The sequence below is a fragment of the Plutella xylostella genome, chromosome 23 (assembly GCF_932276165.1).
Source record: "Plutella xylostella chromosome 23, ilPluXylo3.1, whole genome shotgun sequence".
Lineage (NCBI taxonomy): Eukaryota > Metazoa > Arthropoda > Insecta > Lepidoptera > Plutellidae > Plutella > Plutella xylostella.
In genome coordinates, this window is record NC_064003.1 from 10,313,798 (window position 1) to 10,341,221 (window position 27,424).

At 37.5% G+C, this 27,424-nt stretch overlaps 1 protein-coding gene across 4 annotated transcripts; it reads left to right on the forward strand.

Annotated features, from left to right (window-relative positions):
• The first annotated feature begins 17,655 nt into the window (after positions 1-17,655).
• LOC119692624 lies at positions 17,656-25,493 on the forward strand. Of its 4 annotated transcripts, none has more exons than XM_048629525.1 (5): positions 17,656-17,770; positions 19,215-19,787; positions 24,017-24,177; positions 24,563-24,652; positions 25,262-25,493. In XM_048629525.1, exons 2-5 carry the CDS (start codon positions 19,619-19,621, stop codon positions 25,349-25,351), a joined length of 510 nt encoding a protein of 169 aa, XP_048485482.1. In that variant the 5' UTR covers positions 17,656-17,770; positions 19,215-19,618; the 3' UTR covers positions 25,352-25,493. The 4 variants fall into 4 exon arrangements, with proteins under 4 accessions (XP_048485482.1, XP_048485481.1, XP_048485483.1 ...); XM_048629524.1 differs by having other exon boundaries at positions 19,271-19,787; XM_048629526.1 differs by having other exon boundaries at positions 19,362-19,787.
• The last annotated feature ends 1,931 nt before the right edge of the window (positions 25,494-27,424 follow it).

The window sequence follows — 27,424 nt, forward strand, 5'->3', positions numbered from 1 at the left end:
ACAGGTCTTTGGCGTTCTATGGTATTTTGTGAATATATATTTACTTATTTTATAAACTTTTGTTAACTTGCAGCTCAGTTGTATACTCAACAGTATTATTTTTTTATCAGGTTATGTTATCGTTTCGGGACCTATTAAGGGTGGATTCGTCCAAACATCACGTTACACGAGAATAACTATACCGGAATTAAAATTATACGCGAGTAAATATCTAGGATAAGTACATTTGCATTCTACCAAGTTATACCATGATTAAATTGAATGAACGAGGAACGAAACTGTAATGTAACTAAAATAAAAATAGCTGCGTTTCAAAGCATGCAATAGAAATGACATGCCAACTTAGTTTGAATGGATTATAAAAGTATGAAATTGTTTATGTTTTAATATTTTATTCGTTGTTGTTATTCTGAGACTTTGCCTTTTAACGTACTTTTGTTTATGTTTTGACAGATGTGTTTATATGTCATTATGACGGTTTTCTAATCAGCTGATGTGCTGCCGCCATTACAAAATTACTCTCGGATAAGCTCGTTACACGGTCAATTTTGGCGGTATAACATTTTATTCTTGGGATAAGCTAGTTATCTTGGTTTCAGGTTTGGTAGAATGCAAAATCTGCTTACTCGCGAGTAACTGGTACTTTACTCGTGAGTAAACAGTTACTCGACGTTGGCCGAATCCGCCCTAAATCCTATAAAAAAATAATCATCATCGTCTTAACATCAATTAATACATCAATGAAAACTAGCTTAACTAGAACATTAAGAGTAAATACTGGTTATGTATTACTCTTATTAAAAGCTAGAAAAACAGCTAACAGCTAATAGCAAAATAACACAAAGCAATGCAAATCTAATTTATGTTCATTATGTCACAGGAGATTTATTTATTTAAAACGTGCCCTTATTGGGATTGAAACATTACTGTGGGATAGTTGGCTAGTTAATATACAATACCTTCTAAGGTGATGAGTGGAGCTAAAAGAACTGAAACATTATGAGGCGGCTTGCACGTGATGATATGTGAAATCCTAGTCGCATTGCTGTAAGTAAGTTTCTACGTACTTTATTATTGATTATCGGAAATTTTACTCCACTCTTTCTAAGAAATACTGGCGCTGTAGTTGAGAGTTGCGGTAAATAATTGCTGTACCTACATAATTAATGAGTTATTTCAGCTTGAAAGCTTTCGAAAGTTAACGAATATCCATAATGGACAGCTAGCTATCCCAAGCATCAAACTCTCTGTTTTAAAAGTAGGGACAAACAAACCAATATATTATACTTATTATACCTCAGTAAATATTGCACTATAAAATTTAATTCCTTTAATTAAGTAAAATAAAAATAAATTTTACTTTACTGAGTTTGCCATAAAGTTAGTAACTTTTTTCATGTAAGTAGTGTTTAGTATTCGATAGTTAAATGAAACTCACCTTTTACCTAAACGCACATCCCAAACAGTAATAGGTAGCGTATCTATTTTTGACTTCAGGCTGTGTAAGTATTATTCTTACTTGGAAAATTTTGAAACGCGATGCAAAGCTGTTCAAAATCAATCAAAAATGATTTTTTCTGATACCAACTCATTTACCTACTGGTGGCGAAGGCTCGAAGTCGAAGAGGGTCGATGAGCGTGACGGTGATGATTAAGACGATGTGTAGAGATTTGCGTAATAATAGTAAGTATATTGAATAGTATTTTACAAGATATGAGATATAAGAATTATGTATTAGAATTAGTAATTAATAAAATGTGGTATGAATTTCTTCGTGTTGTTATTTTGTATGTGATTGACATAAGTATTTCTTCTTCAGCTGAAGCGCCGGGCATAGAGCCCGACGCTCGTAATAATGTCTGTCTTCAACATGGTCCCCCCCTTGGAACGGTCTGTTCCAAGAGTGGAAGAGGGCACAACCGGTTGTACGCTCTTCTGAGCGTCCCGGCCCTCGTGATCACATCTGCCACTCTATTGACCCCGTCCGTGCCGGGGTATACTGCAGTGACTCTGCCTAGCAGCCATCGATTTGGGGGTAGTCGATCGTCCTTCACTAGCACAAGTTCCCCTGTTTGTGGCTGCTCTCCAATTGTGCGCCATTTGTTCCTCTGCTGGAGCTCGGATATGTATTCCTTGTAGAAACGGTTCCAAAAATGTGCCTTGAGTTGTTCGATTCTCTTAAATCTTGTTAGTGATGAAATTGGCTTGTCTTCCACCGGGGCAGCCGGTAGCATCGTGCATGTCCGTCCGATTAAGAAGTGGGAAGGAGTGAGAGGGATGAGATCAGAGGGATCCGAAGATAAGGGGGTGATAGGCCTTGAGTTTAGGATTCCTTCTATTTGAACTAACACAGTATACATTTCCTCGAAGTCTAAGTGTGCTAGGCCAAGCACTCGTTTCAAATGATGTTTTATGGACTTTACCGAACCCTCCGCCATGCCGTTGAAATGAGGACTGTATGCTGGACTGAAGTGAAACTTTATCTCAGTTTCTGCTGAATAGGATATTACATCCTTTCTACATTGTTTCAAAAAAGCTCTTAATTCGTGATTAGCTCCTACAAAGTTCGTGCCGTTGTCGGAATATATGTTGGAAGGCTTACCTCGCCGGGCCACAAACCTGTTTAATGCTGAAATGAAACATTTAGCAGACAAATCTGTGACAAGTTCCAGATGCACTGCCTTGACTGTGAGACATACAAATACACAGATGTAAGCCTTAATGAGCTTACACCCTCTACCTTTTCTGTTTGCTATCATTATCGGTCCAGCGTAGTCTACCGCCGTGTGGCAGAATGGATGATCTGCCTCGAGTCTTGCTTTAGGAAGATTCCCCATAATGGGCTGAAATGTTTTTTCTGAGAACCTACAGCAAGTAATACACTCATGAACTGTTTTTCTTGCAAGATTTCGGCCGTTGATGATCCAATATTTATGACGCAAGGTTGACAATAACAGCTGAGGTCCTGCATGTAATAAAAGTCGATGATAATTTTTAAAGATTAATTTAGTGATGGGATGAGACGCGTCTAGCAGAATTGGATGTTTAGTGTCGTAATCATAATTCGCATTGCACAGCCTGCCTCCTACTCGAATTAGGCCAGAATCATCGAGAAATGGATTCAGATGCAACAGTTCAGACCCTTTATTTTTTAAAACACGAAATTCCTTGAGGAAGCATGTTTTTTGTGACATTGCGCATAGTGTTTTTGTTGCCAAATCAAGCTCAGACAATTGCAGAGCTCCGATTGATTTGTTCCCTGGAAGTCGGCAATTATGGATGAATCTTTTAAGGTAGCCAACAATGCGTTGCAACTTAGGAAAATCCGAATACTTATTTGTAATTTCTTCGGATCCCTCTGATCTCATCCCTCTCACTCCTTCCCACTTCTTAATCGGACGGACATGCACGATGCTACCGGCTGCCCCGGTGGAAGACAAGCCAATTTCATCACTAACAAGATTTAAGAGAATCGAACAACTCAAGGCACATTTTTGGAACCGTTTCTACAAGGAATACATATCCGAGCTCCAGCAGAGGAACAAATGGCGCACAATTGGAGAGCAGCCACAAACAGGGGAACTTGTGCTAGTGAAGGACGATCGACTACCCCCAAATCGATGGCTGCTAGGCAGAGTCACTGCAGTATACCCCGGCACGGACGGGGTCAATAGAGTGGCAGATGTGATCACGAGGGCCGGGACGCTCAGAAGAGCGTACAACCGGTTGTGCCCTCTTCCACTCTTGGAACAGACCGTTCCAAGGGGGGGACCATGTTGAAGACAGACATTATTACGAGCGTCGGGCTCTATGCCCGGCGCTTCAGCTGAAGAAGAAATACTTATGTCAATCACATACAAAATAACAACACGAAGAAATTCATACCACATTTTATTAATTACTAATTCTAATACATAATTCTTATATCTCATATCTTGTAAAATACTATTCAATATACTTACTATTATTACGCAAATCTCTACACATCGTCTTAATCATCACCGTCACGCTCATCGACCCTCTTCGACTTCGAGCCTTCGCCACCATTTTCGAGCCGGATCTGGCTATACAACCAGATCGGCGAGACCAAGTCGAGGGACGCGATTGAGAACAACCCGTCAACATTCATTCACAAGGAAGGAGAAGGTCATCGGAGTTCGGTCATCACTCATTATTGGAGAGTCAAGCTAACGCATGAAGATCCTCATCAAGGTCGCCGAGTAGATGCACAAGAGCACCTTAGTGTCAAGACTCAACTATCATACAAACCAGGAAGGGCGCCTTCGGCTGAGTGAGTCCGTTCCGATCTATCTAATTCCCAATTCGTTTCGATTCTTGTTAAGTTTCCTAAATTATTAATTTCTACTGATTCATTCACGTACTTATCGCCTTCTCATATTTCATTTGTTTAATTACCACAATATCTTAACGTTCTAAAACATTTGCAAATCATGGATGCAAAAACATTAAAAAAGAATAGAGGTTCTGTAAAGGCCAAATTGACAATATTTAAGGGCCATCTCGAACAACTGACAACTTGCACCAAATTAAACACCTTGCAGTTTCGTGAACTATCCGCACGCCTCAACCGCATTAATGAATTGTATAAGGAATTTGACTCTATTCAAAATAATTTGGAAACTTTATCGGACACTCCAGAAGACGAGTTTAATGAACGACAGGAATTCGAGGCTGGATACTTCAGCACGGTCGCTGCCGCGCAGGAGCTGCTGGACCGGAGTGTGGAGCGCCCCGCCCCTGCGGGCCACGACCTGGCCGTGGCAGGATCCAGCACTGCCAATGATTCAGGTGCATTTCTTCCAACACTTAAGTTACCTACGATACACCTACCTACATTTGCTGGTGGCTATCAAGATTGGCTAGAATTCCACGACACGTACATGAGTCTCATTCATCTAAATGATTCAATTCCAAAAATTCAAAAATATCATTACTTACGAGCATCACTAAGGGATAATGCTGCCTTGTTGATCCAATCATTAGACCTATCAGGTGACAATTACGATGTAGCTTGGGATTTACTATGTGAGCGCTACAACAACACCAAGTTATTAGTCAACAATCATTTGAAGGCTCTCTTCAATCTGGAACCGATGTTCAAGGAATCGTCCACGGGCCTTCGTAATATCATCGATTCGGTAAATAAAAACATTAGAGCTCTAAAAACACTACATCTACCCACGGAGCATTGGGATGCGATAATAATTTACGTCATCTGCACAAAATTAGACCACGCAACACTGAAGGATTGGGAGATGCAGCGCGGACCCAACAACGCAATTCCAAAATTTTCGGAATTTAATTCATTTATAAAAAACCGCGCTGCATGGCTGGAATCCATCGAAGAAAATCACCAAAAAACTGCGTAGATATAGCGATACTCCACCCGTTCGCGCCAAAACCTTTGTGGCAAATTATTCAAACTCCGCGCATGCGAGTGGTTCTAATCCTTCACAAAATTCCTATTTCTGCCCAATTTGTAAACAATCACATAGCATATATGAATGCACAAAATTCAGATCCATGACCATAGAAGGGAGGATGGATAAGGTAAAACAATTAAACCTTTGCCAGAATTGTCTGCGTAAAGGTCACGATGAAACACATTGTTGGAGAGGTTCGTGCAAAATTTGCAACAAGAGACACAACAGCATGATACATCTAAACCATGAACAGCCAAATTTAGATTCGAATACAAAAATTGACCAATGTGTCGTCTTACCGAATGTAGAAAATCTGACGAACAACACAGAGCCAAAGCAAACAACTAATCAATCGTCGAACACAATATCCTTATCAGTGACGCATCCAAGCCAAGCCCAGGTATTGTTAAGCACAGTAATTGTCAGTATAGCGGATAAAAATGGTAAACACCACAAAGTGCGTGCACTGTTAGATCAAGGCAGCACAGCAAGTTTCTTAACAAATGATTTACTCACACAACTTCAAACACCTTGTTATCATACATCTGTTTCAGTCCAAGGATTAAATAATCAAACTTCTAAAATATCAAAAAGGTGTGATGTATCAATAGCATCACTCTCTGCCAGTGGTTACACGACAGACGTTAATTGTTTTGTTGTGCCACAAATAACGCAAGTAATACCCATGAATAAAATAAACTGCGGTAATCTAAACATACCCCCACACATCTACCTTGCTGATCCTACCTTTGCCATCCCATCGGAGGTGCAAATGCTGTTGGGAGCTGACATCTTCTGGGACATACTCTGTAACAATCGTGTCAGCCTAGGCAAGGCGAAACCAACCCTTGTAGAAACAAAATTAGGGTGGTTAGTTGTGGGCTCTATACCGACATCATACAACACACTAGGGCAATATGATACAGTCCACTGCAACTTGATAAACAAAATGGAACTAGAAGAAAAAATCAACAAATATTTTGAATTGGAGTCCTTACCCGCTCAACAATCCCAATCGAGGGATGAAGCTGATTGTGAGAAGCTCTTCTTGAAAACTACAGTCCGTAACCCAGATGGTAGGATGGTTGTGACAATACCCCTTAAGGAGAACCCTCAATGTCTCGGCGATTCAAAGCAACAAGCACTGATTAGATTCAATTCATTAGAACGTAAATTCAGCAAAAATGAAGCATTTAAAACAAAATACATACATTTTATGGAAGAATACATAGAGCCCGACGCTCGTAATAATGTCTGTCTTCAACACCTACAATTAGACGAATTGTATAAATCAATAGGTAGTACTTACATTATAAATTATAAGGTGTAAAATATTCATCATTTCATTTACCAAATTTAATTAGACCCTACCCAGAATTGCCAACGCCTGGCAGGCATCCAAATCAAGTGCTTAAGAAGAAGCTAGCCAAATGAACGGTATATGCAAATCTAAAATCTAGGCAGACATCAGTCTAGCCTAGACTCATTCACCCCGTGATGTGACTGAATGAGGCTGTTACCTAGTCATGAGCACAGATGGTGCTACGTTAGGTTACAGAGCGCATGCACTGCATATTGTCTTTAGTCTAGACTAGGTCTTAGGTTGTATGGGGTTTGTGCTAACTAACGGCAGAGTGTAGAACTGTTCAGTGAACGTGAAGCTTTCTTTCATATAAAAGCTTTACGGAACTATTGCCATCCTTTATGCATAATTTATTAATTAATTATAAACAAATTGTTAATTAATTATACATTTAAAGCAGGTAAGAAATTACAGCTCCTATCAAATTTATAGCAAGATATGGAATATTAGCTGGTTGATGATGGCAGAATACGGAGTTGTAATGTTCCTTGGCAGTGGCCTAATGTCCTGCAGTAGATAGCTTATAGATAATTAATATACTGGTGTGTCGGTGACACTAGATAAGGTCGGATTTTGTCTCCGTGGAAGAAAAGCGGCGGTCGCGGACTGCCCAGGATGCGCCAAATATGAAGTGCCAAAAGTTGTTACTCATTCGAGGAGTCCCAGGAGTGCACGAAAGGTCTTGCACTAATGATGACACATACAGTAAAGGTCCTAAACAATGCACTATAGGACATGGCCATCTTCTATCACTACAGAGTTGGACTTGCAGACTGGTAGAGATTGCTTTAAGCGCAAAGGCCGCCTTTTTGTACTATTCTATTTATAAGTTGTAATTTTGCAACTATCTTTCATGTTTCAAAATAAAGAATGGGCCTCCTCTAACACTGCCGGGGTTGACTTACAGACCTATGTAGATAATGTGACAAGGTTCCCTCTGACCCGCACTGTGTGCGAAGTTCGGCCGGAGCATAGTTTACTTTCGTCGCCGCGCGCATCCGCCGGACGCGCACCGTTGTGCGCAGGCGCGTGCGCTGGGCGGCTCGTTCTTGTCTAGACACTACTGATAGTCATTTGTTGAATAGCAAAATCGATATCATCATCACCGAATAATCGGCTACTCGGCTAGCATGCTAAAAGGAACTCTAAAAGATTCTAAATATAAAAGACGAAGATAATTTATTTGAAACACTGAAAATAACAAAAAATACAGGAAATAAGAATACAGAACGAAGAATAACATAATAGATTGCTGTCCAGAGCGTCAAAAATGAGCACGAACTCAGCATGTGCTGTACTTGGTCTTCCTCATCCAACCACCTTAGTCTTAATTTTTACAGATGGATCAGGATGATGGTGATCATTTCGGAACAGTCCTCCACTTCCGTTGGAAATTATCGCTAATTCTTATGCAATAAAGGCGCGAAAGTTAACTGTGAACCTCTTCCGGCTCCTTACGTGCTGGCCGGAAAGAAAATAAATCAATAACTAATATAAATATTATTATTATGTCGCAAATTGCATTATTAAAGTCTTTGGTCACGTGTAGTTGGACGGCGGTCGTCATGCCGAGTGCATAATTGACATCATTCGGGGGCTAATTGACCTAGGTACCTGGTTTAATGATTTAGATCAGTGTTTTTCAACCTTTCTCATGCTGCAACCCCCCTGGAACAAAAAAAAATCGCGGCCCCTTGACCCTTTGGTTTTTTATATGTATATGTGTATAGGTATGTTACAGTATTACCAATATTCATTCCATATGTCGTAGGTAGGTATTTATGGTTTTATCGACCTCTGTCGACTACAGAAGCTTCAGGGGGTCGCTAACCGCACAGGTTGAAAAACACTGATTTAGATCATTTAGACTTTCCGATCTATAGATTTGCCTTTCTTTTCATAATAATACCGTTGCTTTAGAACGTCTAAATAAACATTATTCATAGAACCCATGTTGATACAGCAAGGTAAAGCATCCGACTGTTAATAATTTATAGTATTTGGATGTCTTTCACTATATACTATACTCTCACGTGCTATGAAAAAGTTCTGTGACAATTATTAGCACTTGATTACTCCTAAACCGAAAAGACTAGCCTACCTACATTTAAAAGTGGACCATAATATTACCAAGTAAAAACGGCATATGTAGGCGTTTACGCGTAGGCTTAAACTTGAATTAAAATATAAGTTGTTTTTGCAATATTACCAAAACGGATATATTTATTTGATATCCAACAAAAAATTTAAATTAACAGCTATAGTATAGTAATTTCGATTTTGATATCTACTTATACTAACGTTATTTTAAGTATTTACTCACATTTTATCAATAGGTAGTCTTATTAATACTCAGTACCAAGGATCGTATGAAATCGATGTAGGTTTGTGCTAAAATTAATGAAGACGCGTATATCGTATGTTTTATTGCTTTCTTTGTATTAGGACCTCAAAGATTAAAACAAAACAAACTTCAAATTCCCCAAACACAAAACTCATAATTACAAAATCTATCGTAAACGGTAACTTGGCAATGACCTGTAAACACACCATAAAATTAACCGTCTACCAGCAAAAAGGCACGACACTTTCAATCAAAACCATATTAAAAGCAAAACAATCACAGACCAAATAAGATACGTAAACAGAACCAAATGAGTGTACGTTCATTCATCACAGATTATGCAATGCATGTGGCAGTTCCTTTACCCCGGACCAAATGTGCGATTCCCGAGATAGTAAAAGCTATATAAAAGGTATCTTTAGTAAGGTCCAGATATGGGTTGTCGGCCATATGAGTAAGGCCAGGGTTCGATATATGGCCACTGCCGGGTTACAGGTAATGTTGTGTTGCAGGTAGATGGGGAATTATAGCCAATTTGCGATTTGCCTAATTAAAGATGACCTCTTTACAATGTTTTATCAGAAAATTATACCAATGATAACAATGATGAAATGAATCAAAATGCACAAAAAAATGTATGCTTCAGTATACCATAGGCATAGTATGTATTAAGACATTTTTTAGTTCTAGTTGTTCATATATTAGGTGTCATTAAAATTTTAACAAACTTTAACATGTGCCTGGGTACGAAAAACACATTTTAGCCGAAAAAAAATCAAAGTTAGATATATTATAATAATATGCAATCATCGAATATCCAGAATGCAATTTCTACACAGTAAAATCTGCTCCATTTCGCGTTAAAACCGGCCGTTTCTCAATTCCACCAACCTTGCACCTGAACGGCAGCATAGGAAGTTAACTGGAGTACAGTCATTGGACCCCACATTATGGATTGGGTCCAAAATTATGGTCCGTCTGGGCCTATCTTTGGAGATGTGGCCACGTGGTTCCGTTGACAAATGCTATGTATGGACCTCGGCAGGGAAGTACTTTCGACCTCAGTATGAGTGGATCTGGTGACAGGTTTCACTTTTTATTTCATGAATGTTTTGTTTTAAGGGCTAAGTAAAAGAGCTCAGTACTGTCTGCGTAAGAGATAGGTACAGTGGGCTGTAAAAAAAACCGGTCATTTTCTCAATTAGCAATGATTCTGTGACGGGTCAGAAGTTTCTGCGCACCACCCTCTTTCGTCTAAGAAAGTATACCACTTAGAACAACCTGTATATCCATAATTTACACATAATAATATTACCTATATTAAAATATTTACTTATTTTTACGACACTCGTCTCGTCTCAGTTTCAGTGGATGCGACGGCAACTAATAGGCCTAAAGTCGTCAATGAAAAATATTAAAATTTGCTGAATAATTTACAATATATGCTTTACAGCTATACTATAACCCTCCATACTCTGGAAAAACAAAATGACTCTTCAGAAAAACAAAAAACAACCGTGTATCGAGAACCGGCCCATTTAGCGCTATTAGTAACAATTTTAGTCAAACAAATATATTATTTACTGGCATATTCACACCGCCATATCGGTGGCACAAAAGTGTTATGTTGGCTCTAGAGTTTGGACTTGTCTATGCCCCTTAAGGAGGTGCGATTTTGCCTAATTGTTGTATAACTAATTTTGTCCTTAAGTGTACCGATGCCGAGCAACGGGTTGTATTGGTTTATGTAGGCTTGTGTCAAGTTTACCGGTACATTGGTATTATTTACAAATGTATATGTAGTAGTAAAATTTTGTAACAGAAACATAATATTTGTCATAGTTTTTGCCTTGAAAGGCACTGAAAATTTATCTTATCTTTTTTCATGGGATGTTACAGGCGGTATGACAAAACTTATTTTAAATTTAATATAAGGGTGTAAATGTTTTCTAAAACTGCATACTTATTAGGATTTATTTATATGGTTATGGTTAGTCTCTGAAATTAGATAGATTGATAGATAGAATATTCATTATTATTGTACACACCCATAAAATAAACTTGCATAATTACAACAATTATGTACAAGGAATGGTGTCTATTATGCGGTTTTTTATATTTAAACTGATATATAGAGATTTTATAAGTTATAGAAATAAGGGGTTAATAATTTAAATGGGAGATTTTACCTACAGTGGGTTATAATTATTGAAGCAAATAAAATAGTGTTGATGATGCGCGTTCCACCAATCACAGTGCCGTATTTATGACGAATCGCGATATTTGACGTTTATTTACTTCCTTAACCCGTGTAGCAGCAGCTGCATTGCACAAAAGGCGACATTGACCCTGATAATATGTTAGCAGGTCTATCGTGAATTATTTATCCAAAGTTATAAATTATGAACGGATGCTCTTGATACAACGATCGATACACCGATCACAGTGTGAATACAAGGCTGTGAAAGTCAGCCATATGACTGCAGCATGCTGAAGTTTCCACACTTAAATCATAATACACACAATACGTAAGCCGTTTTAGGGGTTGTTTCACAATGTCTGGTTAGTGGCTACCTGTGGGATAAAATAAAAGCTGTCACTGTAAAAAAAAACAGAGAGTTGTATTAGGGGTGTTTCACAATGTCTTTTTAGGGGTGTTAATGTCTTTCTAGGGGTGTCCCGTTTTAGGGGTGTTCTACAATGTCTGGTTAGTGGCTACCTGTGGGATAAAATAAAAGCTGTCACTGTAAAAAAAACAGAGCATGTATATTACCTCACAGGTAGCCACTAACCAGACATTGTAAAACTGGCCCTTAATAAAATCATGTTAAAAAGTGGGTTTGAATCGCACTCCCTTTGACCTCTAAATGTAATGCAATCTGAACATTATTGGTACATTTGACGATAATAAGATCAGGGAACTTATTAAATTGAGTGTGAAAGGATCAGCCACCCCCATTTTAGCCATGACTTTATAATGTACTAGGTGTTCCCGCGAGCTTCGCTTGACCATAAAAAGTTTTCCCGTGGGAATTCCGGGATAAAAATAAGCCTATGTTCTTTCTCAGGGTCTAGACCATGTATGTGTATACCAAATTTCATAAAAATCCGTTTAGTAGTTTTGGCGTGAAAGAGTAACAGACAGACAGACAGACAGATACAGTTACTTTCGCATTTATCCTAACTAATATTATAAATGCGAAAGTAACTGTGTCTGTCTGTCTGTCTGTCTGTCTCTCTGTCTGTCTGTCTGTTACTCTTTCACGCCAAAACTACCGAACGGATTAGAATGAAATTTGGTATACATATGGTATAGACCCTTAGAAAGAACATAGGCTACTTTTTATCCCGGTATTCCCACGGGAAAACTTTTTAAGGCGAAGCAAAGCTCGCGGGCACAGCTAGTAATATTATAAGTTAGGAATGATATGATGATACTCGGGGGTGCTTTTTCCTTGCAACAAAAATGTGATTATAATCCATAGACTTAGTATATACTAAGTCTATGTTATAATCTGTAACATCTTCTTAAACAATATTTGATACCATCATCAAACCTGTAACGTCACTGCATGCTGAGTATATAGGATCTAACAAATAAATTGTGCGTTTGTATTCCTAATCTAACTTTTTTGTTCTATCCATAATTTTCTTAATGCTTTTTCTTTTATCTTATTTATAATAGTCAAAACAGTCACAAATCAAGGGTGAACCGTTACAATGAGATTAAAATAGCGGTTTCTAGTAAATTGCTCGTAAATTACCGGATTTGGGCAAAAACAATAATTAGTCGCCTTTTATTCAGAGAATACTCCAACTGTTTGCCGTTTGCGTTGTTTGTAGCGGAACTTCGCAGTTTTCTAATAGGGTGAGCTTCCCTATTAATGACACGTATGTTTAACAGATATAGTTACTTACGCAGGTAGCGATGGAGGGGATACACCCTTCATCTGCATCTAGAATCTATAATCTATCCAACCTACACTATACAGTGGTATCTAGATTCTAGATAGCACTGTATAGTGTAGGTTGGATTAAATAACTCTACACAAATGTTACCTACTATCAAATTTAATCTTACTTCGTGTCATACCTATATATGTTTGATTAGAATTGGCTTTAAATTTGGCCTACTCAGAAATAATTATCTATTTCTCATGACAATATTGTGTTGAATGTAATTCATAAATTAAGTAATTAATACCCGTAAGTATACGTAGGAACCTATCTTATTGGATTGTCATAGGTATAAGTTAATAATTATTTTTCCTAACCAGAACCTACCGAAATCATTTTCACTTCCTGTCCATTAACGACCCCTTTCACCCTATCGGAAGGAGCATAAACCGTCCGTTGAACTCGAGCTTCTGTCCAAATCGTTCGCCTCACAACCTCCTTATTGAGCCGCCTTAAAGGACCTCGCGTGGTCGGCGCATCCACAGAGATCCCAACATGGAGTTATCACCTGATTCCGACCTACTCGCGCTGTCGCGGAGAGAGGAGTGTGTATTTAAAAGTGTAGAAAAGTACCTACCTAGTGTTTGCGGATATTTTGTGTAGGCGACGTTACTGAAGGAAGATTATGAGACAACTCTGTTGTCGAGTTGTCTCATAATCTAATCGTTTTGTGTTTTGTCTAATAATTTAATCGACAGATTAAATTATTTAAAAGACAAAACACAAAACTTACAGACACAATGTTATCATGTTATGTAGTTTTGGATCAAACTACATAACAGTAATCATAAGAAAATCAACGCATAGCTCAAACTGTTGGGTCTAGAAACTCCGATTGGCACGCCAGTTTCTTGTAGGTACATTTATTTTTATACAAGGCTAGGGTATATTTTTTTACCACAATATCCCTCCCGTAGTTTTGAAGCGTACACCCCGTAACAATCACCATTTCGCCGACCCAAAAACATTGTATTTTTCAATACGTTTGATTGAACCTAACACCATCGCGTGAGTGGTGACTGACAGCGCGTCAGGCCGATGTTAGACTGTTGACCTCTATAGCCTAGGTACAGGGTGAAGGATATACAGGGCCCTGGTAGAAGGCCTAGGTTATACAATGTTGAAAAGTAGAATATAATATGTCTCTATTGGTCACTGAAATAGCAACACAGACGAAAAATACTTAACAACGAGCCAAAGTAAGTGTCGTTATTACCTAACCTACTCTCGGTATATCAATAAAATTGGGGTATACTTGTGCACTCTATAAAATTAAGACCACTATTAACTAAATTTGCTTACGTTAAGTGAGAGATCTTGGATTATAGTGAGCGGAAACGGAAAAGTAGGTATCTTAATTTAGTCTATGTTGTTCAGAACAAGCAGCGTACTGATGGATAAATCAGTACAGCTTCAACTTACTATACCGACAGTCCAACTATAAAGTCCTGACTTTAAAGAGTGCTATTTTGCAAAGACTTTTTATCATTATCAGATATTTACTTACATTATCATACATTTAAAAAATAAAATAGCGTTAGGTTTAGGACTTTTTAACGCATTGACTATAATACATCGATTAAGGGTGAATTCGTCCAAACATCACGTTACACGAGAATAACTATACCGGAATTAAAATTATACGCGAGTAAATATCTAGGATAAGTACATTTGCATTCTACCAAGTTATACCATGATTAAATTGAATGAACGAGGAACGAAACTGTAATGCAACTAAAATAAAAATAGCTGCGTTTCAAAGCATGCAATAGAAATGACATGCCAACTTAGTTTGAATGGATTATAAAAGTATGAAATTGTTTATGTTTTAATATTTTATTCGCTGTTGTTATTCTGAGACTTTGCCTTTTAACGTACTTTTGTTTATGTTTTGACAGATGTGTTTATATGTCATTATGACGGTTTTCTAATCAGCTGATGTGCTGCCGCCATTACAAAATTACTCTCGGATAAGCTCGTTACACGGTCAATTTTGGCGGTATAACATTTTATTCTTGAGATAAGCTAGTTATCTTGGTTTCAGGTTTGGTAGAATGCAAAATCTGCTTACTCGCGAGTAACTGGTACTTTACTCGTGAGTAAAGAGTTACTCGACGTTGGCCGAATCCGCCCTAAATATAGTAACAATTAGTTACAATCCACTTCCGTTGTCAGGACTTTATAGTTTTACTGTAACTTTTTGCCTTACACACGCCTAGACCGTATGATGTGATTTGAAAAACGTTAAGTAGGTATACAGGGTATGGCAAAAATGGTAGATATGATTCAGGGATCATCCTGAAGTACTTCTGTTCACGGAAAAGAAAGTTATGATAAATATGAAAAAATAATTAAATCAATTAAAAAACATTTTACAATAGATCTAAAGCTACTACTAACACCATCTCTTGTAAATCGTCGGCATAAACACATGCGCGTAGATCATTGATCGATGAAATGACCAATGCCCGTGTTTGCTTGACCAATAGCCGTGTCCAACGGAACTCGTTCACAAAGTTCCTAGTTCTTCCGCTAGATGGAAGTTTATTCGTAATTTAACAGGGATAAATAAAATTTAGCAATAAGGCAATGAACGTTATGTCTAGTTTATTAACATTGTACTTATATTGTTAGTTATGTATAAACAAGATAACTTACAGATAAATATTTTGAAAAAAAACTTAAAGTTATTATACCTAATTTGTACATAAAAATACAAGTATTAGTAGTAGTATTAGTAGCTAGAAAAATCGACTTAAATGACTGAATCACGTCATTGAGTGGACACGTCGAGTTTACATTATTCTAGCCATCATTAGTAACCCCAAAAACTGGAACACTCAATTTTCCATCCCACGTCATTACTAACAAAACCAATACTACAATTTACACCAACGTATAAATATTTGTTCGACTTTCAAATTTAGTTCGACGACAACAATTACAGATTGAACCAATTTTCCAACAGACGGGGGCTACTCTTGATTGGCGAAATACTAAGTTTCCAGCTTTGAGGTTAGCTCACCGCTCTCCGAAATTTAGTATTTTGTCAAGCAAGTGTAGCCCCCAAAGCCAACCGACATAGACACCCGTAGTAATTATTAAAATCGATTGCATACCATCAATGTGTGTGCATGTGTGTCCACTGCACGGTGACCTCCCCTGCCGTTTGCTCGGACCACTATTCCAGGCGTTTGTGGGGTGTCGTAGGAGGGTTCGGGAGGTCAGGGTGGAGTGGTTCGGTGATAATTCGACTGAAAAGGGTGTGGGACCATGCATTATGTAGCGGCAATCAATGACGCTGGTTGTTGACCGACTACTGAAAGTTCTGACATGCTCCAGTGTACGATAGAGGGAGGTTTTAAAATCGAAGATGCAGATTGATTGTTCAATGTTGATGGACATACATTTATTTATTATTTATTTATAAATAAATGTAACCACTCCCAGAGATAAATGCTACCCAAGAGAGGTAAGGTTTCTTTTCCCCAGACCCTACAAAAGTGCTTAATAATGTTTTTTTTACAAGAAACGAAAGTTGTAATCAAAAACAACTAGTTTTTTAAAAATCTTCCTCGGCACAAATCAGACCTCAAGTATTATCTATATAGACTTGGGGCAAAACCCAGGACCTTAGAGATGATATGAGCGAGTGTTTTATGTCTATACTAGCTGTTCCCGCGAGCTTCGCTTCGCCTTTAAAAGTTTTCCCGTGGGAATTCCGGGATGAAAAGTAGCCTATGTTCTTTCTCAGGGTCTAGACCATATGTATACCAAATTTCATTCAAATCCGTCCAGTAGTTTTGGCGTGAAAGAACAGACAGACAGACAGACACAGTTACTTTCGCATTTATAATATTAGTTAGAATTTCCATTGATGTAAAGGGGGGGGGGGGTGAGTAGGTAAATACCCCCTCTAGCTGCTGGTAATTTCCATGTAACCTTTGTCTGTTTGACAGTCCTGTCAGTAGATAGGGGAAATGGTCTTGATACTTGATGTCTTATTGGTATCAGTAGTGACAATCAGCTCTCAGTATAATAAAAAAAAATGACAATTATTATAAATGCGTTAGTGGGTATAGACAATATAGATACTAATTATCCTTCTAATATTATAAAGGCAAAACGTGAGTGTGTGCATGTTTATTACATCTTCACGTCAAAACGGCTGAACCGATTTTCAATTCACGTATTACACTACACGTCCACCAACTATACTTCACTTACTCGTTGAACATAATGGTCAGCCTCTAAGAGCTATGAGCAAATAAACTTGGAAATCACAATAATTAATAATTATCTACAGCTGTCCTTATGCAGGGTATTACAAAAAGGGTATAGTACCTAAGCCGAAAGAGATCACTGGGTAAGTGAGCTTCACCGTTTGTCACCGAAACACTAATCAGAAATAATATTTTAGGACAAACCAGTAAATCTAACACCCTGACGAAACAACGATCAAGACTGTATTTCACTACACACCCCGCGACTAGGAAAAAGCTTCACAGGTGAAAATAGGCTGTATTTACTGAATAGTACCGTCGAAGTGTGGGCCCCGGGCGAACGTCGATCGATGGCCGAGTCTCGATAGAATATTCAAATTAAGTGTTCCGTGAAAAAGGATTCGAAAGATTCCCAGTGATTGGTGTTTAGAAAACAAGGTTTCTTTTTTTTCGGTTCGGTTTAAAATGAGAGGTTTTTCGTGTTTACTTTTACTTTGAGTTTCTGTTTAACTCTGGGGAGAAATAAATATTGATGCTATAATATATGAGTTTTATGTAGGTGTCTTTATGGGTTTGTATATATTGATTTAGACATTTGTGCATCGCATTTGGTTATTTCAAAGTAGCTTCTGTTGAAACCAAAAACTTAATATGTAGGTACTTAGGTACCTATCTATCGTTCAAAATTAAGGTAGGCATATACTATACTTACTCACTCCGCTCGCTCATCAATGAAAAGTGTGTCTCCATTTGAGGGTCCTGGAGGATCTCTGTAGCTCTGCATACGCTAAGAAGAAGACTACATCATCTATGCTGGTCTCTTTTGACTGCGATTTTTACACATTCTCTCTAATTAGCCGAGCCAATGGAGTGAGCTTTCGCTTCCCCACTTTGATAGATCCAACCTAAAGCTCTTCTAGTTCGATGTTTTAATGAGTCTTCAGCTTCGATTGCGTAGGATTGCGTTGTGTCGCGTTGCGAGGATCTTTTGTAATGTATCGTATATAAAATACAGTAACATCATTTATAAAATGAAGAAATGTTCTAAATAACCTAACAGGAAGTGTAATTTTTCTCCCCGACAAAAAAAGAAAAATAACGTCGGTTCGGAAATGCAATGGATTGCCGGTAATTCCTCATCCGATCCCGCTACTGGCTGGTCGGAAGATAAACAAGAATAAAAAATAAGTCAAGCCTCGGCGCTGCGAAATTCGATATTCAAATTTACCAGGTCATCCCGCTGGCTGGAATAGTGGCTACATAAATATTGGTGGCTTTTACACTCGTGTTCCGAATATGAACTTTACTTAGCAGTTATTTTTTAAAGCCGCGTGAGATATGGAAGTTATGAGGTTTTATGTTGTATTCTATCGACGGTCTATAATGTTTAACAAAACTACATATATTATTATTAATTACTTATATTAAATTCTTAAGCTTGAGCTTTAAGCTTCTAAAATTCTTATTCCAAAGTAATGCCATATTTTTTCCTAGTCAGAGTAAAATAAAAGTAGTGAAAGAGTGTGGGTGTCAAAAGTTGTTTCGTCATTACTTTAATGATATTGCTCTGGTAACCTACTTGCGGGTTAACCTGTTCAACCCCAAAAACATAATGATACGGTGTTCCACATTAGGCTTTAAAGCAGCTAGTTTTGACATCAATTATATCTATGGCTACGATAATTTTATGTCTAGAGATTTTGAAAGAGGGCAACATGTAAGTTTAGTTTAGGGTATTTTATCGGTGACAACGTGTTAACACCAAAGCTGAACTAGAGTTTGTCAGATTATTAGCGTTACTTTTTTACTTTTCTGAGTCTGCCGACATAAAAGTCATGATCTTAAGATTTAAGAGAACTGCCTTTAAATTTGACTTTTATAGACAGAAACTATGAGTGAAATGAAGGCATTAAGTATTTATTCATCGAGTCTCATTAGTTCTAAGGTAATTCGTAGTAGATTTTAATAAATAAAAAAGTGTAAATTTAATCATCTGTGACCAAATAAACTTCTTAATACGTTTGGAAAGTCAAAGATCTTTCTCTAGAGCTTCAGACGGTGTTATATGTGAAATTAGTGAAAGTGGACTTATGCTATTTACCTAACTATTTTGATATTAAAGAAAACTCAGTGACAACGATCACAACAACAAGTTAAGCACAACTTAAGTGTGACATGCAGTGCAGTGATTGTGCTTAGAAAACACTCAAATGAAACACTGGCCTTAATTCTATCAACTGGGCATAAGTCAATCAATATTATTTGTTGCATTCGATGTCTTAAACAATGGGTTGTGGGTCGTCCAGCCAAGTGATTCCCACGCAGGAGGCTGCAGCCAATGGACACAAGGGGGCCAATGGGAACGGGACGGGAGGGGGCGGCAAGCCTGATGACGACATGGATGACCTTCCCACGGAGGTCCTGCCTGACACGCCGGCTGTCACGAATAAAGCACGTGAGTTTCATTTGTTACCCTATAATGAAACGATGTGAGCAATGAGAAAGATCCACTTTCAAATGATGGCAACAACGTTTTTGGTTAAATAAATAAATAAGTTTTTTTTCATTCATTCATCTATCTACAGAAAAAAGGTCATAGATGATTGTAAAGGGGACTATAGAAAAATATGGCAAAATATAAACAAATGGATGGGTAAAAGAAAATGTAATATAGATGAAACAATACTTCAACACTTAGGGAGGGACTGTAGCATCACAGATATTTGTAACAACTTCACAAAAACATTTACACAAGAGATAGATAACATAAAACATAAATGTAATGTAAATTTTCTAGACAGAAACTCATATGTAAATACCTGTAATGTAAGTTTTAGATTTCAACCAATTACAGCATCATGTGTCGAAAAAATTATAGATAAAATGTCAATTAATAAGTCACCCGGTTCAGACAAAATAAGAATTCAGGATTTGAAGCTAATTAAATGTAAAATTAGTCCTGTCATAGCTCATTTCATAAATGTAAGTGTCAAAAAAGGTATTTATCCAGATCAGCTAAAATTATCACTTATCAGACCAATATTTAAGCAGGGGAGCCACACTGACTACTCAAACTATCGTCCTATTGCCATCTTGTCAGTTATTAATAAAATTACAGAAAAAGCTATTGTTGCACAAGTTACAAAATTCTTAGAAAAACACGAAATCTTGTCTAGTAATCAGTATGGCTTCAGGCGCAACCATAGCACGACATCGGCCTTATCAAAGTTTACAAATGATATTAATGAGTATTTACATAATAAGAATCAAGTTTTGGCCATATTTATAGATTACAAAAAAAGCATTTGATACTTTAGACCACGACCTATTAATCCGTGCCATGAATGAGTGCGGTATACGGGGCCCGATGAGTGAGTGGTTCCGCTGCTACCTTAACAATAGGAAAATGCAGACAGTCGTAGATAACAACCATAGTCACGCGGAACAAATAAAATACGGGGTACCAACAGGTTCAGTTTATGGGCCTATTGGCTATATAATGCATGTAAATAGTGTGTCAAATGTAGTTCAAAATTGTAAAGTGTATATGTACGCCGACGACATGTGTATACTTAGTGCAGGTAAAGATTTAAAAGCTATTAATTCTAAGATACAGGATGATTTCAATAGCATTACAAAATGGGCGCATGACAATGGTATAATACTTAACATAAAAAAGACTAAATGCATGTATATACACTCACCCTATAATGGCAAAGACAGTCAGAGCCTGCAAGTGATAGGTCATAGCTACGACTGTTTACATAACCGTTTAGCGCACTGTAAATGTGATGCATTAGAATTTGTAAAACAATATAAATATTTAGGTCTGACAATAGACACTAATATGAGTTGGAAAACGCATATAAAAGAAGTATGTAAAAAGTTAAGATGTATACTGGGTAAGTTTTACTATCTTAGTGGCATTGTTAGTCGATCGACCCTGTTATCTGTTTATTATGCTTTGTTTGATTCTGTAGTATCTTATGGGCTAAGCAGTTACGGTCACACTTTTAAAACCTACCTTGATGAAATTAAGTCATTGCAAATAAGATGTTTAAAGTTCCTAGTTGATAAAAAAACTAAATTGAGTTGTAACCATGAATATGATAAGCTGTTTAATATATGTAAAATACTACCTATACATGAGAAGGTAAAATATGTGACTCACATAGAAAATATAAATAATGTAAAGAGCCTGGACTGTGTCAGCCATAAAATTCAAACAAGAAAAGTAACTAGAAAAATGTTTCAAACAAAAAAAGCTAATAACTATTATGGAGAAAGAACCATTTCGTTTCTACTTCCTAGATTATGTAATAAATTGCCGACGGATGTTTTGCTGAATTGTACAAGTAAAAATATGCTTAAAACTAAGTTGAAATTACATTACATGCCCGGTGAATTACTGTGACTTTGTTTACTGTACTTACTGTTGAAGATAAAGAACCTTATTGTCCTGTAATATATTTTCATACATGACATATTAAATATGAACAACTAGTGTATTATTACCTATCTTCTGCCTTATCAAGATGATTATGATTGATCTGTACCTTCTTATATTGTTCATTTGTGTACTTACATACTTGCTCAATACAATGTAAACTTCGTATTGTAAACGAGAGGATTTTCTGCCAACAAACCTCACGGTTTGGCAAATCTATGTGTCTGTAAATTGTATTGTGCTTTTGTAAATAAATGTGTTTAACTATAAAAAAAATGTGTTTAACTATCACGACTCACCACGTGCCGGGGCACGGGTCTCCTTCCAATGAAGGAAAGGTTTAGGCCTAGTCCACCACGCTGGCCTAGTGCGGGCTGGTGGACTAGTGCTTTTCCGTTTAAGAGTACCTAATTTGTTGCTTTTGTCACTGGAACTAATTCATTGCTTGTAGGTGATTTTTTGTCTGTGTGGCTGTGGATGTTGATTAACATTACCTGTAAGAGATCTCTTTTGTGATAAGCCTCTTTTGTATCTTCGTATAATATTGATGCTTTTTAATACGTTTTTGCGTTATATCGCAACGATTCAGAGATAAATTATGTATTCAACAAAAGCTTTCATAGATCAAAGAGAGACAGTTTCAGTAGAAAGAACGATAATGTAAATCTCAATATTTGTTTGTAGATTAAAGCTGATGGATCTATTTTCGTCGTTTTATCCTCGTCGCATTTTAATGTTAATGTAGCTTTTACAAAAAATACACTTTCATGCAAAGAAACAGTTCCACTCACAAAAACCCAACTCCAAACGACCCCAATTTTTTCAATCATTTAATTTAAAAATTGAACAAACTATTACCGTTCTTAGTTGGTAATAATATCCTTATGCTCTGTTAAATGTACTTCAATATTGCAGAAGGCGTCATTTAGCTAGCCTTTTCTGTTTAGAAGTAATTTGGTGTTTTTCTTGGTGGAACCTTTTCATTGCCCGTGAGTGTAGTTACTAGTTCAAATACAAAGTAAAATTGCCTTTATTTTATATTACCAGTTCCCAAGAATTAGAAAACGGATGTGCATACGAATCATAACTTTGATCATTCTAAATATAAGTATGTATACCTACTTATGTTTTTAATATACAGAGTGGGATTGTATCAGTACCGTTGCCGTTGCCAGATCCATAGGTCCAATGATGATGATGATGATGATGTCCTCTTCGTCGTATCCGACAACAGCGACTCTTGCTAAGTTGCTACACTCTGTTATGTGCTCTTATGTGGCTGGCAAATCCGAACTTCGTCCTGAACACCCTGTCACACTGAGCACAGTAGAGCGGTCCAATAGGACGGGAAGAAACTTAAGAACTGATCAAGAAAAATATATATTTATATGTATGTAGCTTCATAGCACATCTCTGGTGGAGAGGCACCGTAAATCTATAGCTGGTACAAAGTGACAAACATACCTAACTAGTTCCAATAGTTCCTTACTATACTAAGTTTCATATTTTTTTGTCACAAATTGGCTACGACCAAAGCAATGGCTACGCGGCTCGTAGTTTTTTTGAAACGAAATTACTTTAGCTTATAATATTATTATATAATGCAGTTTTATAATTACTTTTATTGTTATAAACTCATATAAATCATGCCATAAATGAGTTATAATGAAAGTTCCGCTAAATGACCATCAAACACAGAAGCTGGCTGAAATTGTACCGAGTTAATGAGTTTTCAGTAATTATATCGAAAATATAATGGGATTTTGATATAACACATAATTTTATGAGGATATAGAATCAAGTGGCTCACTTGCAAGTCTGAAATTGAAAATGGAATGTTGTTTATTCGACATAAAATTTTACAATGATTTGCCGATAGTCATTATTAATACTCTTCCACCATTTTACAAAAGAAATAGAGGACATTGAGGAGAGTCCGATTACTCTTTCGGTGTTTACCATGTTTTACCCCAATATAGGGAGAACTTATTACCATCTTTTTGTGAACCGAGAACAAAAATCTATCCTGGCCGGGGTCTGAACCGTTCTAGGTTAGGTAGGCAAACCAGTCCTAGCTTCTTACCGTCTCTATTCCAAAATTACACTCTATTCATACAGCAATACCTACTGTGCTAGATATTTCTAGAAGATTTGGCCACAGCAGTCAGTCACTCCAAAATTTACCAACTTAGCCAGTTAGTCGAGGATACTTACAAAATGACACTCTACTCCCACAGCAATAGCATTCGAGATCCCTCTAGAAGAGCTGGACGGTTCCCGGCGCCCCCCCGCGTCCCCGCCCCCGCACCTGCAGCGTCTGATGCAGCCCCCTCAGCCCGACGTCACTCTGCCGGCGATAGAGGAGAAACTGGCAGAGGCTGAGCTGAGGCGACAGACTGTGAGTTGTCTCTTTCTATTGTATGTTTTGTCTCACTATAGCGAAGTATCTTTTGTCCCAGACTTTGCAGCTGGACCTGGAATTATAAAGGAGAGCCTCTGGCTGTGATATTACAATAATCTATGGACACTGAACCATCCACTTATTGAAGTAAAGTATTATATGAAACTTTAGTTATAACCTTAGATCCATCTTCTGTCTCGGTCTTTAGCTAGACCTGGATTTTTTAAGGAGAGAATCTGGCTACTAAAACTTCAACATTTATTAAAATAACTTCCGCTTAACTTGGCTATATAAAATACAATGGGTATTCCGGGTTAATCATAGGCTAGTCTCGCTATAAAGAATTGCTAATAATAATGTTGTATTTCTCCTGTAACTTCAGATTCTCCAGCAGCGCGCGGCGTCGGCGCAGCGGCGCGCGCAGAAGATGATGGCCAGACCTCACCCCATGGACCAGCTCGACTCCGACCACGTGAGTACCTATATGCTATAGCTGGGGGAGCCACTCTCTAAATCGACGAAAGATATTTTTTTTGCGCATTCGACACGCTTAAATTATACAGAAGTAAAAACGTTTATTAACAAATTTGTTGTTGTGTACATTTTCGTAATGTGGCTGCAAATTCCACACTAGGTGAACCAGTAACGTTCAACTTAGACTTATGATATCTATTTAATGATTCTTTATACAAAGTGAAAGAGCTGTGGTTCGCACAGCGCCCAGAGGCTTCGGGAAAACTAAACTGCAGGCACGGCCTAACTCATTGTAGCGTGCCGATTGCGTGGCAATGATCGTTCGTTTGTCGTTGATTTAGAGTTTTAGAGAGTGACTCCCCTGGCGTGCGAGATAGACCACTGTAATGCATTTCCACACGTCACGTACAGCGTCACTCTGGACACTGCCTGATGAAATAACTTACGTTAAATGTCATATCTACAACGCGACGCTGCAAATGTCCAATTTCAAACCAATATCCCACAACTCGTCGTGCAATACACACTTATTAGTAGGATCAGATGTGACCTACAGAGTTATTTGCAGACAACATTGCTTACAAAGCTATTCTTGTATGATTCGCAGGAGGGTCGCGTGCAGCTGGACGACATCTCGAAGCACCCCGGCGTGGTGATGCCGCCCGAGCCCCCCGCGCCCGAGCAGAAGAACATATAGACTAGAGGATTATATGAGCAGAAGAACATAATATTTATATAGACTAGGGGATTATACTGGCACAAGAACATATTATAGACTAGGGGATTATATGAGCAGAAGAACATAATATTTATATAGACTAGGGATTACAATGGCAGAAGAACATAATATTATAGACTAGGGGATTATATGAGCAGAAGAACATAATATTTATATAGACTAGGGATTACAATGGCAGAAGAACATAATATTATAGACTAGGGGATTATATGAGCAGAAGAACATATAGACTAGGAGATTATACTAGTAGTAGCAGTGGTAGTTAGAAATGTTTCGATGACAACCCTAGTCCAGGCACCCTATTCACAGCACAAAAGTTAGTTCGTTTCGGTATCGATATAATGAAATTAACATTACGATTGATCTCGTTTTATCGTCGTGTTATTTGAGACATCGAGTGGACAACTTAGCTCGTGATCAATGTAATGTATCAAAAACGGTATAAATACCGAACGAAACGAACTTTTGTGCTGTGAATAGGGTAGCAGCTCTTAGTGTTTGTCACCGTCAAGATGAAGAAGCGCTTTTAGACTAACAAGAGAAATTTTCCGCTGTTTTTTAACGACAAGTGATGTCGATGGTAGCGCAGTTAGCGTTAAAACCACAATACTGATGATTTTAAATAAAGTAAAAGAACAGACTGATAAAATTGTACTTACAGCATGAAATGTTGATGCTTCTGACAAACTGCAGTAATCCGATAAGCCATTAAAAATGAACGAAAACATTACAAATAGGTGTATAAGCATGACTAATATTTTAACTGTAGGTACTACATGAGATAATTATAACGCAACGTGATGACACGATATACGATATTTAGGTACGTAAGTTATGGTTATATCAGTGTAACGTGTACATATTTTTGAATTTTCCATTATTTGAAGAGCTTTTCTCACAAAGTCTGAAAATATGTTTTGGACAATGACAGCATATTTTTTACACTCAAGCATACATTTTGTGAAGACATAGTGAAAACTGTTCTTATTCTATAGTTCCTAATAATATATGCACATATGCGCATCCTGCACCAAATTGTATACGTATTCAAAAATATTGTGTTGCTGTAAATTTGCCTGAAATAATATAATAATAATAATAATATGTGGGGACATCTCACACACGGCCATCCGACCCCAAGCTAGGCAGAACCTGTGTTATGGGTGTCGGACAGCTGATATATCTACAAAAATACATAGATAGATAGATACTAAATATAAATATCAACACCCAAGACCCGAGTACAAATATCTGTCTTTAAACAAATATCTGCCCCAGCCGGGAATCGAACCCGGGACCTTCGGCATAGCAGTCAGGGCCACTAACCACTACGCCATTCGGTCGTCTGAAATACATTTAATAAGGAAAATATACGATTGTAAAAGGGTTCAATCGATAAATGACCTACTGAAAATCTTTCAGACGCTGTTTACATTAACTTTCAAGCTACCTATTGTCCACTAGTACTAAAGTTTCATAAAGTAGGTTATTAGGTATAGATGACAATTATACGTCCACTTTTACTAACACTATGTTTTTTATTTATTTTACAATTGGCATTTTTAATTTATGATTTAACATAGGTATGTTTAACATTACCTCTCAATTGTTTAGGTAAACATGAATTAATTGAGAGGTGCTTTTAGAAAACGGCTTTTGAAAACTACATTTTTTTTTCATCTAACGGCGCTGTTTCGCACATGTGCCTTATGTAAATGCATTTTTTCGGGACGTTAAGTGGATTTTGTATTTATTTTAGCAACTTTAGCCTTAACTGGTGTATGGTATGGTACCTATAGATTTATTTATGGAATAAGGCCACCTACTTGCTCTCTTTATTTGTATCTATTCTATTCGAGAAGGATATTAGTTTTGATACTTTTGATGTCGTATCCCTGTTTTGGAATTGGATATTACTTATGTTTGTAGCTAAATAATAACTCTCTCTCTCTCTCAGCCTTCCGTAGTCCACTGTTGGACATAGGCCTCTCCTAACGATCGCCACCCCAAACGGTCACCCGCCATCTGCAT

Excerpts from the sequence above, each read along its gene's own strand:
- LOC119692624 (XM_048629525.1), top strand. The coding sequence starts at position 19,619 with ATGGGTTGTGGGTCGTCCAGCCAAGTGATTCCCACGCAGGAGGCTGCA. Across the intron at positions 19,788-24,016 it reads GGCTGTCACGAATAAAGCAC|CAATAGCATTCGAGATCCCT; the intron begins GTGAGTTTCATT and ends CTACTCCCACAG. Across the intron at positions 24,653-25,261 it reads ACCAGCTCGACTCCGACCAC|GAGGGTCGCGTGCAGCTGGA; the intron begins GTGAGTACCTAT and ends TATGATTCGCAG.